At 35.7% G+C, this 14,339-nt stretch overlaps 1 protein-coding gene across 1 annotated transcript in view; it reads left to right on the forward strand.

Moving 5' to 3' along the window:
* The window catches only part of LOC128982910 (putative phospholipase B-like lamina ancestor), a 163,987-nt gene extending 150,026 nt beyond the window's left edge, over positions 1 to 13,961 (forward strand). The window contains exon 11 of the mRNA XM_054401976.1: positions 6,283 to 13,961. Within this exon, the coding sequence (XP_054257951.1) occupies positions 6,283 to 6,984 (702 nt within the window). The 3' untranslated portion in view covers positions 6,985 to 13,961. The remainder of the gene's footprint in view (positions 1 to 6,282) is intronic.
* The last annotated feature ends 378 nt before the right edge of the window (positions 13,962 to 14,339 follow it).

A 14,339-nucleotide genomic window follows, 5' to 3' on the forward strand; every position in this document is an offset into this window, starting at 1 on the left:
CCACTTTAAATAACAAAAATTAATTATTAGGTTAGGCCTACATTTTGGAATATAACAACATTAACACAACCTTTCAGTCATATTCTGAGAAGGTAAATCTTTTAGGTGGCTTAATGACTCTCCCTTTACTTGAGACATTAGGCAATGGAGTGTCTCTCATGTTAAAGCTAGGCCTAGGTGGAGACCAGGGTGATGTTTGGTTGGATTCAGATTGAGTAGCAACAGGGGAACATCCAGGAGGGATAGGTCTTGGTGGAGTGCTTGGATTTCTAGTAACAGGTTTAGGTGCACTAAGAACTAGTCCTTTCAGGACACTACCAGTAGAAAAACACACTTTCAACTGATTTACATGGACTTTATGTACGGTCCCAGCTGATACCTTGATAATGTACACTGTAGGGCTTATTCTCTTAACTACTCTTCCTATCTGATACTTAACTTTTATACCTTTGGATACAGGTTTGTTTAGATTCACCCACACAAGTTGATTGACTTCATAACATTGAAATTTTCTAGGTAGGCCTATGTTAGTTTTTGACTGGTTTGGCTTAATTATCTTAGTATCCTTCAAATTAAAATTTACTTCCTTTTTTGTTACAGTCAAAGGTGTTCTAGGTACAAAACTCAATAACATAGCCATTGGAGATTTTCCAGTGACAGAAGTGGGGGTAGCTCTGTATGCAAACAGAGATTCAGACAATGATTGCTCTGGTGTTAAGTTTTTGCATTGGGATAATGTCAACTTAGATAGCAAAACTTTGAAAGTTTGTACTGCCCGTTCGGCCTGCCCATTTGACTGAGGTGAATATGGAGGAATGTAAAATAGTTTGATATTCTTCCTGAAGCAAAACAGTTTTAACTCTACTGAACAAAAAGGAGGACCATTATCCGTAACAATTACATTAGGGAAAGAAAATCTAGCAAACACTTCAGCAAGTTTGGACATGATGATATTGTAATCATGTTTACCTTTCAATAAAAAACATTCAATCCATTTTGAATATGCATCACAAAGAATCAAATATTTACAGCCATTGAAATCAAATAAATCAAGATGAACCCGTTCCCAGGCCTTTTTTGGTTTAGGCCACGAGACATGGAACTTGTTGTTGCGTTTGTTTTGCGTGGCTTGACAAACAGTACAAGAAACTACTTTCTTATAAATATCATTATCTAGGGTTGGCCACCAAACATACGATCTAGCAAACAGCTTACATCTATGCCCGCATGACTAAAATGAACTAACTCAAGAGCCTTATCTCTTAGGCTAACTGGTATTACAGTACGACTACCAAAAAATAAACAACCTTTGTGTACACTTAAGTTATGCTTGTTTTGTGCGTACACTTGCAATTCCTTTTCAACAGAACGAGGAAAACCCTCAAGTACATATTTAACTACTTTGCATAATGCTTGATCTTTGAGTGTCTCAAGGCTAACTTCTTCAAAAGAAATCAATGGTGTTGACAAGTAAGTGAATAGGCTATCTACTTGATCTTCTACAGAACTAACAGCACTAGGTAGCCTCGATAACGCATCTGCATTAGGAATTAAAGTACCGTACCCCTTTTGTGTACAATGTTGTACTGATAGGCTGACAAAATGGTTGCCCAACGTATTAATTTACTTGAAGCTAGTAACGGAATTCTTTTTGTTTCACCAAATAGACTCTTAAGTGGTAAATGATCACTGTAAATGGTGAATTTTCTCCCCCATAAGTATTTATGAAACTTGCGAAGACCAAAAATTACACTCAAAGCTTCCTTTTCAAGTTGGGAATAATTACTTTGTGCTTGATTAAGGGTAGCTGACTCAAAGGCAATTGGACATTCTTTTCCATTAATTATTTGACTAAGAACAGCCCCTACTCCAAAAGAACTGGAGTCAACTGATAAAATTAGTTCTTTGCTAGGATCATACAAAGTTAACATAGTAGCCTCACTTAAAGCTGTTTTACATTTTGCAAACGCTAAAGCGCATTCAGACGACCAATTCCACTGTTCATCTTTTCTCATTAACTTATGCAAAGGCTCTAATAGGTCCGGACACATATGAACAAAGTTTCTATAGTAGTTGAACATAGACACGAATGATTTCAACTGAGACAGATTTGTAGGAGTTGGCATCGACAAAATTTGTTGTACTTTAGAAGCCGAAGGCGCTTTACCTTTTGCTGACAGTTCAAACCCCAAAAATACTAATGAAGATACAAAAAACTCTGACTTTTCTACGTTAAGTTTTACATTATACTTTTCAAGCTGAGATAACACTTTGTTCAAATTTTCTTGACAATGTTTAAGATCAGTTCCACCTACTAAAATGTCATCTAGATAGGGTGCTGTATGACTCAGATTTGTTAGTATAGACTCAATCACAGATTGAAAAATGGCACATGCCGACGCTAAACCAAAGGGTAGGCGATTGTAACGATACAATCCTTTGATAGTGTTAATTACCAACAGATCTTTACTATTTTCATTTACCTCTAGTTGAAGATAGGCCTGCGATAAGTCTAACCTAGTAAAGACAGTACAGCTAGTAAACTTATTAAAAATATCTTCAGGTATTGGTAAAGGATACTGGTCAACTCTTAAGCACTTATTCAAAGTTGTCTTAAAATCAACACAAAGCCGGAGATTACCATTTGACTTAGGAACTATTACAATAGGACTCGCCCAGTTAGAATGTGTGACTTTAGTAATGATGCCCTCTTTTTCCAGCCTACTCAATTCAACAGAGACCTCATCTCGCAAAGCATAGGGTACATTATAGGCCTTATGAAAAATAGGTTTGGAACCATCTTTTAGATTGACATTTACTTTAAAACTTTCAATGGGTTTATCATTAGGTATCTTTAAGTGCAAATACTCTTGGAAAAACATGCGACAATTTCTTGACAATATGAGCTTTCGAGTTATCAGGAACAGAGTTAACATTAGGCTTACAACTATTCACGTCCCAGATCTTTAAACATTCGTTTGAGTGCTCTAGCTTACAAAGTTTTCCAGTATTAGGTTCCACTTGGGTATCAATGTTACAACAATTAATAAACTTAGGCATAATATTTACAGACCAGTTAGGTGACAAGATATCAAGCCAGTCACGGCCTAAAATTGCATTCCAGCTTAGTAGACTATCTGCGACAATAACAGGTAAAGAATGTGAACTACCGACACTTGAGTCACTGACCACGACTTCACATGTACCTAATATATTTAAGTTTTGACCGTTCACTCCCCTAACTTGTCCTATGTATGGATTTAGCTTACCACATAACTGAAGTTTCGATGCAGTCGACTTACTCATTAGACTCACTGCACTACCTGTATCGATTAACCAGTCAATAGAATAACCGTTAAGACTTACTGTTAAAGGTTTGGAGACAGACATGGTATTACAAGTATTCATATAGCCTACACTTTTGACGGAATAACAAAACTTGGACGTATGCCCCACTTTACCACAATTATGGCACACCCAATCTTTGGCAGGACAATTACTTGGCTGATGTTTTTTGAAACAATGTGAACACCTTTTCTTAGTCTTAGAAAAGTTATTGTTTTTCTTCCGCTCACTGCTAACCGAACCACTGCGATAACTACTCCTAGAACTGACAGAAGTCACTGACTTTGAACGTGGACGACTTGGCCTAAAATTTGTACTGTCCTTGTAACCGGTGTTGGATTTTGTCACTAATAGGCTTAAATCATTATTAACATTGCCAGCTATAATATTAGCTGACTGTTCAACAGCTTCCATGTTCTTAATTATAGTGCATGCTTCCTCAAAAGTTAACTTATCTTCTTCTGCCAGAAGCCTACTAACCATTGACGTATTCAACAAGCCAGACACTAGACGATCCCGTAAAGCTTGATCGAAGAATGAGCCGAACTTACAATGATTGGCTAAAGTTTTTATCTCAGTAATATAATCAGATATGGACTCACCAACATGCTGCTTTCGATTATGAAAAGCATACCTCTCCGCTATCGTCTTCTTAACCTTAGCATACTTAGACTTCAGAGAATCCACACACTGTTTATAAGTAGCTTTTGAAAATTCAACTGGAGCAAGGAGACACTTTAAGTCTGAATAAATAGTTGGACTTAGGTTGACACACAAATGACTTTTCTTCAAACCATCATCGTCTATCTTCTCAATGCTGAAGAAAAATTCTAACCTCTCGACGTACTGACTGAAGTCTTCAAGTCCCGGATCAAACGATGGTGCTTTAGACATTTTCACTAGATAAAAAAAGAGACATTTAAGTATTTATTATTACGTTATTTTGCTCGTCGCCAATGATATGTTAGACAGCGAGATGAGTTAGGATTAAAAGACAAAGACAAGACCACATTGTACAACGACAAACGACATCTTTATTAATGACCAACAAGAGACAACTTCCGTTTTCTACATCACAATCCAAAGGCTTGTACAGTAAAGTTTCATTGAGGCCTAGGCCATAGATTAACCATATGTAATATATATATAAAGATACATCAACTGAGTTCTACAGGCTACTGGGCCAGCTACGGTCTGCCACATTATAAGGTCAGTCACACAACAATTGTAGTCAAAGTTCCCTAGACACTGCTAAACAGTGCAGCTGTGGGTGATACAGCAAGTACCATGTCTGACACACTCAGAGCCACAAACAACTACACTGAGTTCTACAGGCTACTGGGCCAGCTACGGTCTGCCACATTATAAGGTCAGTCACACAACAATTGTAGTCATAGTTCCCTAGACACTGCTAAACAGTGCAGCTGTGGGTGATACAGCAAGTACCATGTCTGACACACTCAGAGCCACAAACAATCACACTGAGTTCTACAGGCTACTGGGCCAGCTACGGTCTGCCACATTATAAGGTCAGTCACACAACAATTGTAGTCATAGTTCCCTAGACACTGCTAGACAGTGCAGCTGTGGGTGATACAGCAAGTACCAGGTCTGACACACTCAGAGCCACAAACAACTACACTGAGTTCTACAGGCCACTGGGCCATAGCTACGGTCTGCCACATTATAAGGTCAGTCACACAACAATTGTAGTCATAGTTCCCTAGACACTGCTAGACAGTGCAGCTGTGGGTGATACAGCAAGTACCAGGTCTGACACACTCAGAGCCACAAACAACTACACTGAGTTCTACAGGCTACTGGGCCATGGCTACGGTCTGCCACATTATAAGGTCAGTCACACAACAATTGTAGTCAAAGTTCCCTAGACACTGCTAGACAGTGCAGCTGTGGATGAAAAAGCAAGTACCTAGCCTACACACACAGAGCCAAAAACAACCTGTTACAATTTCTGTATAAGGTTAGTCACACAACTGTTAGACAAAGTAGTGATAGTTATAGAAGTATAGATAGATGTTGGATTATTAAACAGGAAACTAGTGTACCTGTTGCTCGAATTCGAGCAATTGCTAAGAATTACAGGCGTTATTTTTAAACGAATAACAGTCATAATTTTCAACATTTCTTGTAAATATCTTATCATTTTTCAAAAGCCGATCTTGTGTTTTAGTGTTTTCCACAAATAGCCTTACTCATAGCCGCATTAGGTTTTCCATAATAACCATTATAAATTAAAAAAAAAAACATTATTTCTATTGCCTCTCCTTGGTTGTGTTCTATGACTTTCCTATGTTTCCATAATTTGCAAATCGGCTCTTTTAGTGATTACTAAGAAACGCAGCACCGTGTTAATTCAGTTTTCTTTTTAGTATATCAATTTATCCAGGTTCTCTCACTTTTTCCATTGTAATATTTACGCCAACCCAAATTCAAATAGTTAATATCTCATTTCAACCAAGTAAGTAAATGTTTGTAGCAAACTGTTAAATTAATTAGCAAACTCACTGACTGTTTAAAATTAACATATGTTATTCTTCTCACTTTTAATTTCTGACAACAGCTGGAGTTTCATAACAATTTTTGTCTCCCATGTTAATCTTGAGGCGAAATACAAACCTTTAAAGGGCCTCACTCTCTAATTATTTCCCTAAAAAGAAAGTTTCCTGCACAACTTCACGTTACGCTCTTTTCAATGACACCAAAAACATGTCAATTGGTTTAGTAGTTTCGGAGGAGTAATTGTCACAAAAAACCTGCTTGCGTATTAAATAAGTATAGATTACATAAAATTTCTACACCTTAATTGCTCCATTGTATTTGGAATTAGTTTGGGAAGAGTATAAAAAATAGAATCTTGAGCGTATTTTGGCAAGAAATATTTATATTTCAAAACAATTATTAATCGCTTGTTTTCAGGATATACGGAGTGTGTCTGGCAACAACAAGTCAGCTTTCCAAGCATCCAATCCTGTTGCCAAAGTTTTGGCTCTTGGTCAGTCAAATGTAACAGATTTGGAATCTTTGATTTGCCTGATGAGAAGTCCTGACCTTACACTAGTAGGTCGAAGTGACCTGAGCATTGACGATGTACGTCAGCTAGAGCAAGACTACCAGGAGCGTTTCCTACGGTCCACAACAGAGACGAACAACGAAATCTTCCACAGGGACGAGGAGGAAACTCAAACTGAACAGATTACTCCACCGCACTTTGTCCACAATGTAAAGGAAGTCTTCAACACCATAATCTCGATGAAACGTCTAACCGATGAACTCAGGAATATGGAGGGGCATACTTCCAATCCTAACGAAAAAACACAAGAGTACAAAGTTCAAGAAGAACTTCCTGAAATTGATTTAATAGTAGATAAGAGGAAAGTATCAGGAGAGGAAGACAACAATGTTTTGTCTCTCAGAGAGTTCTCCGGAGTTATAGATTTGAAAGTTTCCAAGAAGGACGGTTACTTGGCAGCAGCTGGTCCGCCGTTCAGTGTGAGCAACGGCGCAGTCGTGGTGCAGCCATTCCAGTGGTCCAAGAGCCCCATCAAGGACTTGCCTCACGTAGGCCAGGCTGATGTCTGGGACTTTGATCCTGTCAAGCCCAAGTGGGTTTGGAATTAACCACAAGGTCTTTAGGCTTTTTTCAATTTTAGAAAAATTAGCTTTCTAGATAAGAATTATGTACTTTTAGAAAATGAATACATTTTATACTAGAAAAATAAATGTATACCACTTCCATTGAAGGTACAAGTTTTGGCCTTTTGTAATATGTAATAGGTACTTAAGGTAATAGTTTAGTAGATAGACAATTTTTAAATATTGAAGAAATGAGATTATTTGTTTAACTAGTGTAAATCTTTAAAAAAATTTCAAAACACTGACATCACAAAAAAACTCGCCAGACTTCATAAATGTAAGGGTACAAACACACAGAACGCACGTCTCCTTCTCTCCCATTCTCATACAATTATCACAAATCGTAAATTAATTGGGTTTTGTATGAAAACAAAAACCAAGCAATGTGTAAATTCATTAACAGCATAACTTTTTCTACTGTTAAGGATTCAAAATAACCATTTAGACAGTTGGGGAAACATAAGGGATTTTGACGCAATCGTTAAATGAGTGTCGCTACATTTTACTTTAAATTTTCATGGACAGGATAGTAAAAACCAACGTTTACAAAAGACCAATAGATGGAGCATGCCTATCCAACTTATAACATTCTAGAAACTGAAGCACGGTCAGCCTTATAGGCAGTAATAGAAGCGCTAGATATTGATGAAAACGTCGTAAAAATTCAATGTTCCGCTTCCAAATAACTATGTATCTATCTAGCCTACTTAGAATAAAGGTATTACAAAACTTTGTATGAATGAAGTAAATAAGGCTTGGGCACTCTTATCTCCAATAAAAAAGCTTTAAAACTAATATTTTATATTTTAACTAGCTTTGTGGCCTTTCTACGCACGGGGATCTTATAGTAGTCAGTTGAAACCTTATTATATAAAGAACAGCAGTTGGTTTGCATATTTTCAGACGTGCTGGCAAAACTATTATATATAAACCTAATATTATGACATATAAAGAAAAAGCAAAACTTATACAGTAAGACATCAGTTAAATTGAAAACTACTGTAATAAATAAGGTGCAACACTAACGATAACTAATTTGTAAATAGTGATGTGTTGGTACGTAAAAATTATTCTTGTTGATACCACCGGTTCTATGGAAAATACCAGTACCAAAAACCAACGTTTACAGTTAAGAACTATAGTACATCCAACCAATTAAATGCGTTAATCCAGTTCCGAGCCCTATACAACACTGATTCAAGGTCTTTTTCCCGGTTATCAAAACTTCAGAAAAAATTTATACACAAAGAATCTCTAATTTAATTTACGGTTACAATACACATTATTGAACTTTCGATTAATTAAATCCTTTATGTAAGGAAACTCGTTTTTAATCTCACTTGGTTTGGGTTTTGCTTTCAAAACGTTATTGGAATCGTTTGCGGTATTTGTAAACAACATTTAATGTAAACATATCAGTGACAGCTAGAAAAAATAATCTTTATCCGAACGAACAGCTGTTCGTTATTTCATAGATGATTATGTGATGGACATCAGGGAAAAACTTGACAAAAATCGCACAAAATCGGGTTTTTAAACATCCGTCATTTTATTTAAAAAATAGTGAGGCCATATCTTAATGGCCAAAGACAATCTCGCCAATCCAGTGAATACATTAAAATGATTTGGATCTTGATAGGTAGTCTCGTTTTTCAGGAGAAGGCCGCGTAAAATGCCTCTTGGGCCGTAACAGACGACCGACAGACAGAAATAGAGATGAGACTTGTTTCGGCTTCTTTAATGTATAAAACGAAAAATAATCTAAAAATTTATAATTCTGAGCAATGTACAGACAAAACTCTAATTTTATTTATATAGATGCTAAAAAAAATTTGATTCTTTTATATGAGTTTTAAAATATGAAATGAAAAAGTTCGTTGTTGCTAATTTTTGTATAATTTGGTCAGGTAAGTTAAAAATGGTAAATTTTGTAGCTAAAGAGTAAAATTTGCTGAATCATATTGGAAAAAAAATGTTAAGCTGACATAGTTTTGTTATAGTTTGAGTTGTACGAGAGGAGCTTTCCTACGTGCCACTTCGCGTCGTGCAGGCAGAATCTGCCTAAAATCTCACTTTTAATACGCAAGTGTAGACATTCAAGTTTAGAGCTATACAGAAAAGTTAACTACACTACTTATGAGAACGCTGAGTAAATAAACAGTTTCATCGTTTTATTCTACGTATTCTTATGAAGAAAAAAAATATTTTCTGTCTCGTTTATAAAAATTAATATGACGGTCAGAATCTTAAAGTGTTGTCTTTAACAATATTATTGTATGTCTTCAAAATTTGTATACGTAAACCAAACGTTGGAAGTTATCAAACAATAATACAATTAATCAATACGAATTAATACAACATAGATACCGTACATACATTATGAATTAATTTGTAGGGTTTCAGAATTTTTGCTTTGCCCAACAGTTTTTTTTTGTTAATTATGTAAATTAACTTTTTCTGAAAAACCGCAAACGCTAGTAAAAAATTAAAAGCTCTTTTTGATTTTGTTATAGAATTATTCATAATGCAAACGCATATTGTTACGCATATTAATGATATCCATTTTATTCGTAGTGCTCGTCACTATAGGGCCCACCACGGCCGGCAGCCGCAATCTTAAGACGGACGATTGAAATATCATTGCTTCACGTCGCGGCCTACGTGCTCAATCTTCTTTCCATTTTTCTTCGTTAAAAAATTTTTGATTTTCAAACTACCTTTATTTAATTACCTTTAAATCATTATCACTTTTAATTGAAACACATACTGCCATTGCCACATCATCTCACAGCTTAACTACAATATATCTGTTCTTGTAGTGCCTTATGCTTCTCCTGTCCCAGTGCAGGCCCAAAATAGTTATTTTTATAACTAGTGTGTGAAGTTGCACTTTGCTGCACATAAGGGAAATATTTACGCACGAGCCACAGGAGAGCGTGGAAAGTTTCTCGAGTGCAGCAAAGGTACTTTGCACTCGGGTTACACGTTATATTTTTCCAACAGTAACTATAAAGCATATAAATAACTAGCCGTAACCCGCGGGCTTTGCCCCGTTTAACTTCTTAATTTTCAAGATTATCTCATTCGCATGGCTCAATCACGTCCTGGTTGAAGTTTGTTCGATACGCTCACTCACCTTTAGGTTGGAGCTCGTTTGCTACGCTCACTCACCTTTAGGTTGGAGCTCGTTCGCTACGCTCACTCACCTTTAGGTTGGAGCTCGTTCGCTGCGCTCACTTGCCTTCAGGTTAGCTCGTTCGCTACGCTAACTCGCCTCCAGGTTGAAGTTCGTTCGCTACGCTCACTCACCTTTTGGTTGCAAATTAGCTGTTGTCATAAATGTAAAAAAAATAATAGTGCTGCACCCTGTTGGTAATTTTTGTAACTTTAATGCTATTGAACATCACAGAACAGAACCAACTTGTTTAATTGAAACAGCTGTTAAGATTCAATAATTTCATTTCTCATAAGGTTAACATGGGAAACTCCAGAGCCACTGGGGCGGAGCCCGAAAGGATTTTTGAAATAAGAATATGCCTATATGTTAATCGGGAATGTGAGCTATTCATCATGCCAAATTTCAGCCCAATCCGACCAGTATTTTTCGCGTTCACTTGTCACAAACATACATCCATCCATCTAAACTTTCTCATTTATAATATTAGTAGGATTAGTCTTTCAACACATTTTAAGGCTAGGTTAAATCCAAGCACTGAACTAAATGAGAAACACTGCACCAGCTGATCATAGTCGTAGTATCTTTAAGTGTTGCCAACCTATTTTCAAGCGTACACGTATTACGTGCCTAATAAAAGCATGTTGATTTGTGTTGTTTGGTTGGAATACTGGAGTGCGGCAAAAGTAAGTAAATGCAGCAATTATTAGCAACTTGTACTATAATCAGTGCAAGGAAGCCTACTTCGTCAGGTGACTGTAAAAAAATACTTTTTTACTTTCTCCCCCTATACCATAGTATGGAGAAAGTATTGTTTTCGTCAAAATTTTCGAGTTTGAGTTTTGAGTGGATATATTAGTTTTGGGTCCCCCTGGACCAAAAAAAGTGGTTTTGAGGTGATGTCTGTGTGTGTGTGTGTGTGAGTGTGTGTCCAAGTGAGTGTGTCTGTATGTGTACACAGAGCTAGAGACTACACCTGTGGTCCGATTTCGATGAAATTTGGTATGTAGGTTCTAATTAATGGTATCTCCAGGTATTTTTTCATTTTTTTGAAATTTTGATTTTTAATGGGGGTTTTCCCATAAAACCCGGAAAAATCGGATTTTCTCAAAAATGGCCCAGTTTTGATAAAAATTTAGTATGTTGTAGCCCTTTAAATTCTGAACTAAATGGTACAAATCCCATTTCTGTAAAAATTACGGTTCAAAAGTTATGGTAAATTATGTTATTTCCCATAAAACCCCATAAAATAACAAAAAATAGGATTTTAGACAAAAATCCGGTTTTGATTTTACATAGTATGTTATGGTCCTTAGAATTTTGATAGTTTTTTTATGTTTTAGAAATTTTTATTTTTAATGGGGATTTTCCGATAAAACCCCATAAAATAACGGAAAAATAGGATTTTCCCAAAAATGGCCCGAACGATTTTGATAAAAATTTAGTATGTTATAGTCCTTTATATTCTGAACAAAATGGTACAAATTCCATTTCTGTAAAAATTACGGTTCAAAAGTTATTGTAAATTATGTTATTTTCCCATAAAACCCCCATAAAATAACGGAAAAATTGGATATTCCCAAAATTGGCTCGAACAATTTTGATAAAAATTTAGTATGTTATAGTCCTTTAAATTCTGAACAAAATTGTTCAAATCCCATTTCCGTATATTTACTCTTACCGCTTACACATGATGAAGGTTGTTGAGAAGCTTATGGGAGAAAGTATGTGTCAGAATGCTAATACCCTTTATTTCATACAATTTTAACGATTAGAGTATCTTCTCTCTTCCCTTCCATCACTAGGACTACACGAAAAACGCTTGCTGCCGCTCCAAAAAAATCAAACTCAACTGTTTCAATTGAAGACTGTGCCGTGCCGTGCCGCTCTCTATGTGTTCCTTTGGATTACAAAGTACGTATTTGTTTTGACGCGTCATGTATGTTTGTACCCTAACAAAATGGTTAATTTTTAATAGAAACTATAGGCTGGTAATTTAATAGTTGGTTGATAACACCCAAGAAGTGTATTTTTTTAATGTGAGCGTAATAGCAGCATACACAGTGTTCATGGTGGAAGGAAAATACATAGGTATGCTATTCCCGTCATATGCTGACGTCACCCAGATTGCAAACAAAACATCAGCTGATTGTATGCCATATAAGTATATATATTTTTTGATTTGATTGTTATTGTTTTTATAATCTTTCTATGGTAAAATGGTGTTTGCAATTTGAGTGACGTCAGCATATGAAGGGAATAGCACACCTATGTATTTTTCACCATGCACATTGTTGTTATTATGGTTTTGTAAACCAATGAAACACAAAGAAATGCTTTATGCATAAACAATTGTTTTTTTTCCTTAAATTAATTTTATTTTGGTTAATAAAATTAACTTATTGAGTTAAAATAATTATCTTAAAATTAAGCTTTAAAAAATTTAGCGATATTAAATTACGTATCATAAATAGTATTCTATGAGCTTGAACCTGTTTGTGATTAAAACCTTATGTATTTGAATCAGGCTTATTATATTAGAATTTAGAGAGAAACAAAAGATATAATTTGTAGGTGATACCTTTGACTATTAATACAACAATAGTATCCAATAGTCAATGGTGATACACAATACTATTGACGTATTAATAGTCAAAGACAATACTCATCTGACAGCAAACCAATACAATGGCTGTGGTGTGAGTGGCAGTAGATAATATGTGACTATAGTTCGGCCGCTTAGAAAGCGACCTCCTCCAGCATTGGTTTAGCATTAGCGCGCAGGTCGTTTTCTAAGCGGCCGAACTATACTTGGTTTAGTGATGACTCTTGTCTTTCCATTAGAGTATTATTTAGCCATTCATGGAGCATGAAGCAAGGAAATTTTTATACATTTCAAATACCTATGCATGTTTTTAAGAGCCCTAGAATTCTTAGATATTTGTTCTAAAACGACAAAATTATATCTAAGGAAACTTTTGATAACATTGAAATAAGCCAAAACAATACAATTAGTTTATTGTAGCACAAAATTAGTGACTAGATTTTTTCACAGACACGACCATCAGTAATACTACATTAACACTAACCTGTTGTAATATGACATAGATTGATTTGCCTGATGGTTTTGAATTTTGTTGTCTGGCTTACTTCTGTCATTGAATATAAATACTAAAGACCAAAAACAATACAGGGGGACAATTGAACAAAATAATGCACTGCGGTATATTTAGTAATCGCCTCTACGTGATAACATACACAATATATAAAAACAGATATACACAATATGTATAGTCAATGCTTTTATATTTGTATGTAATATCACAGTTAAAACCATAGTGAAATAAAATTTTGTTGTTGTTTGATTAGTAAACATCATTTAATGTCAATGGCTCAGTAAAAGCACTTGTACAAAATGGCATGGATAATGCCTCTTACTCTTTAAGGCAATGAGATTCTCTGAGGCACTGGACCACATTGAGAATTTAGGTTTTTAACAGAATTTCACTAATAACAAACGCCTCCTTACACTGTGTGTTTAGTTGACATTGTAATCATCATTATACCTTCCTTGCTTCATGAAATCTACCTCCAACTAATGCTCATGTTTTACCAAGGTCCACAGAGGCCGACAGCTGCTGTGATATTAAACTGTAGCCTGTTTCATCACACTTGTTGTTAGCTTGTTTATTGTATAACATATTAAAGAGATTTACAATATTACTGTATATTTAAATATGTAGCAACTGTATTAAAGGAATGAAATTCATTCATACTTTTAGGAAAATGTCTATTTACCATCCCTAAAACTTGTTCAAGTTTCAAATCTACTTCTCAGATGATTGCATGTCATGTTTGAAAGTAATTAACTGATGACTGCATTTTGTTTGAGGGCCATGTTATATGAGCAGCTTTGTTGCAGCAGATATCATGCTCACACTGATCATAAAAAACTGAGCTGTTATACGAGTGAAGAAAACGCCGTATATTCCATGCACATGTTCGGTGGTGAAGCTATTATACGAGCAGCAAAATCACTGCGACAGGTACCGAGGGCTGCCAAATGCCGAATATTCCCGACCTGGACATGCGGATCAGTTTAGTCTGCTACAGTAGTCAACATGGATGCAGTGCAAGTGGATTGTATCGGTTTCCACCATGCCAA

This window comes from Macrosteles quadrilineatus, unplaced genomic scaffold (assembly GCF_028750875.1).
Source record: "Macrosteles quadrilineatus isolate MER2022 unplaced genomic scaffold, UCM_ALF_1.0 Scaffold_1__1_contigs__length_201487025, whole genome shotgun sequence".
Classification (NCBI taxonomy): domain Eukaryota; kingdom Metazoa; phylum Arthropoda; class Insecta; order Hemiptera; family Cicadellidae; genus Macrosteles; species Macrosteles quadrilineatus.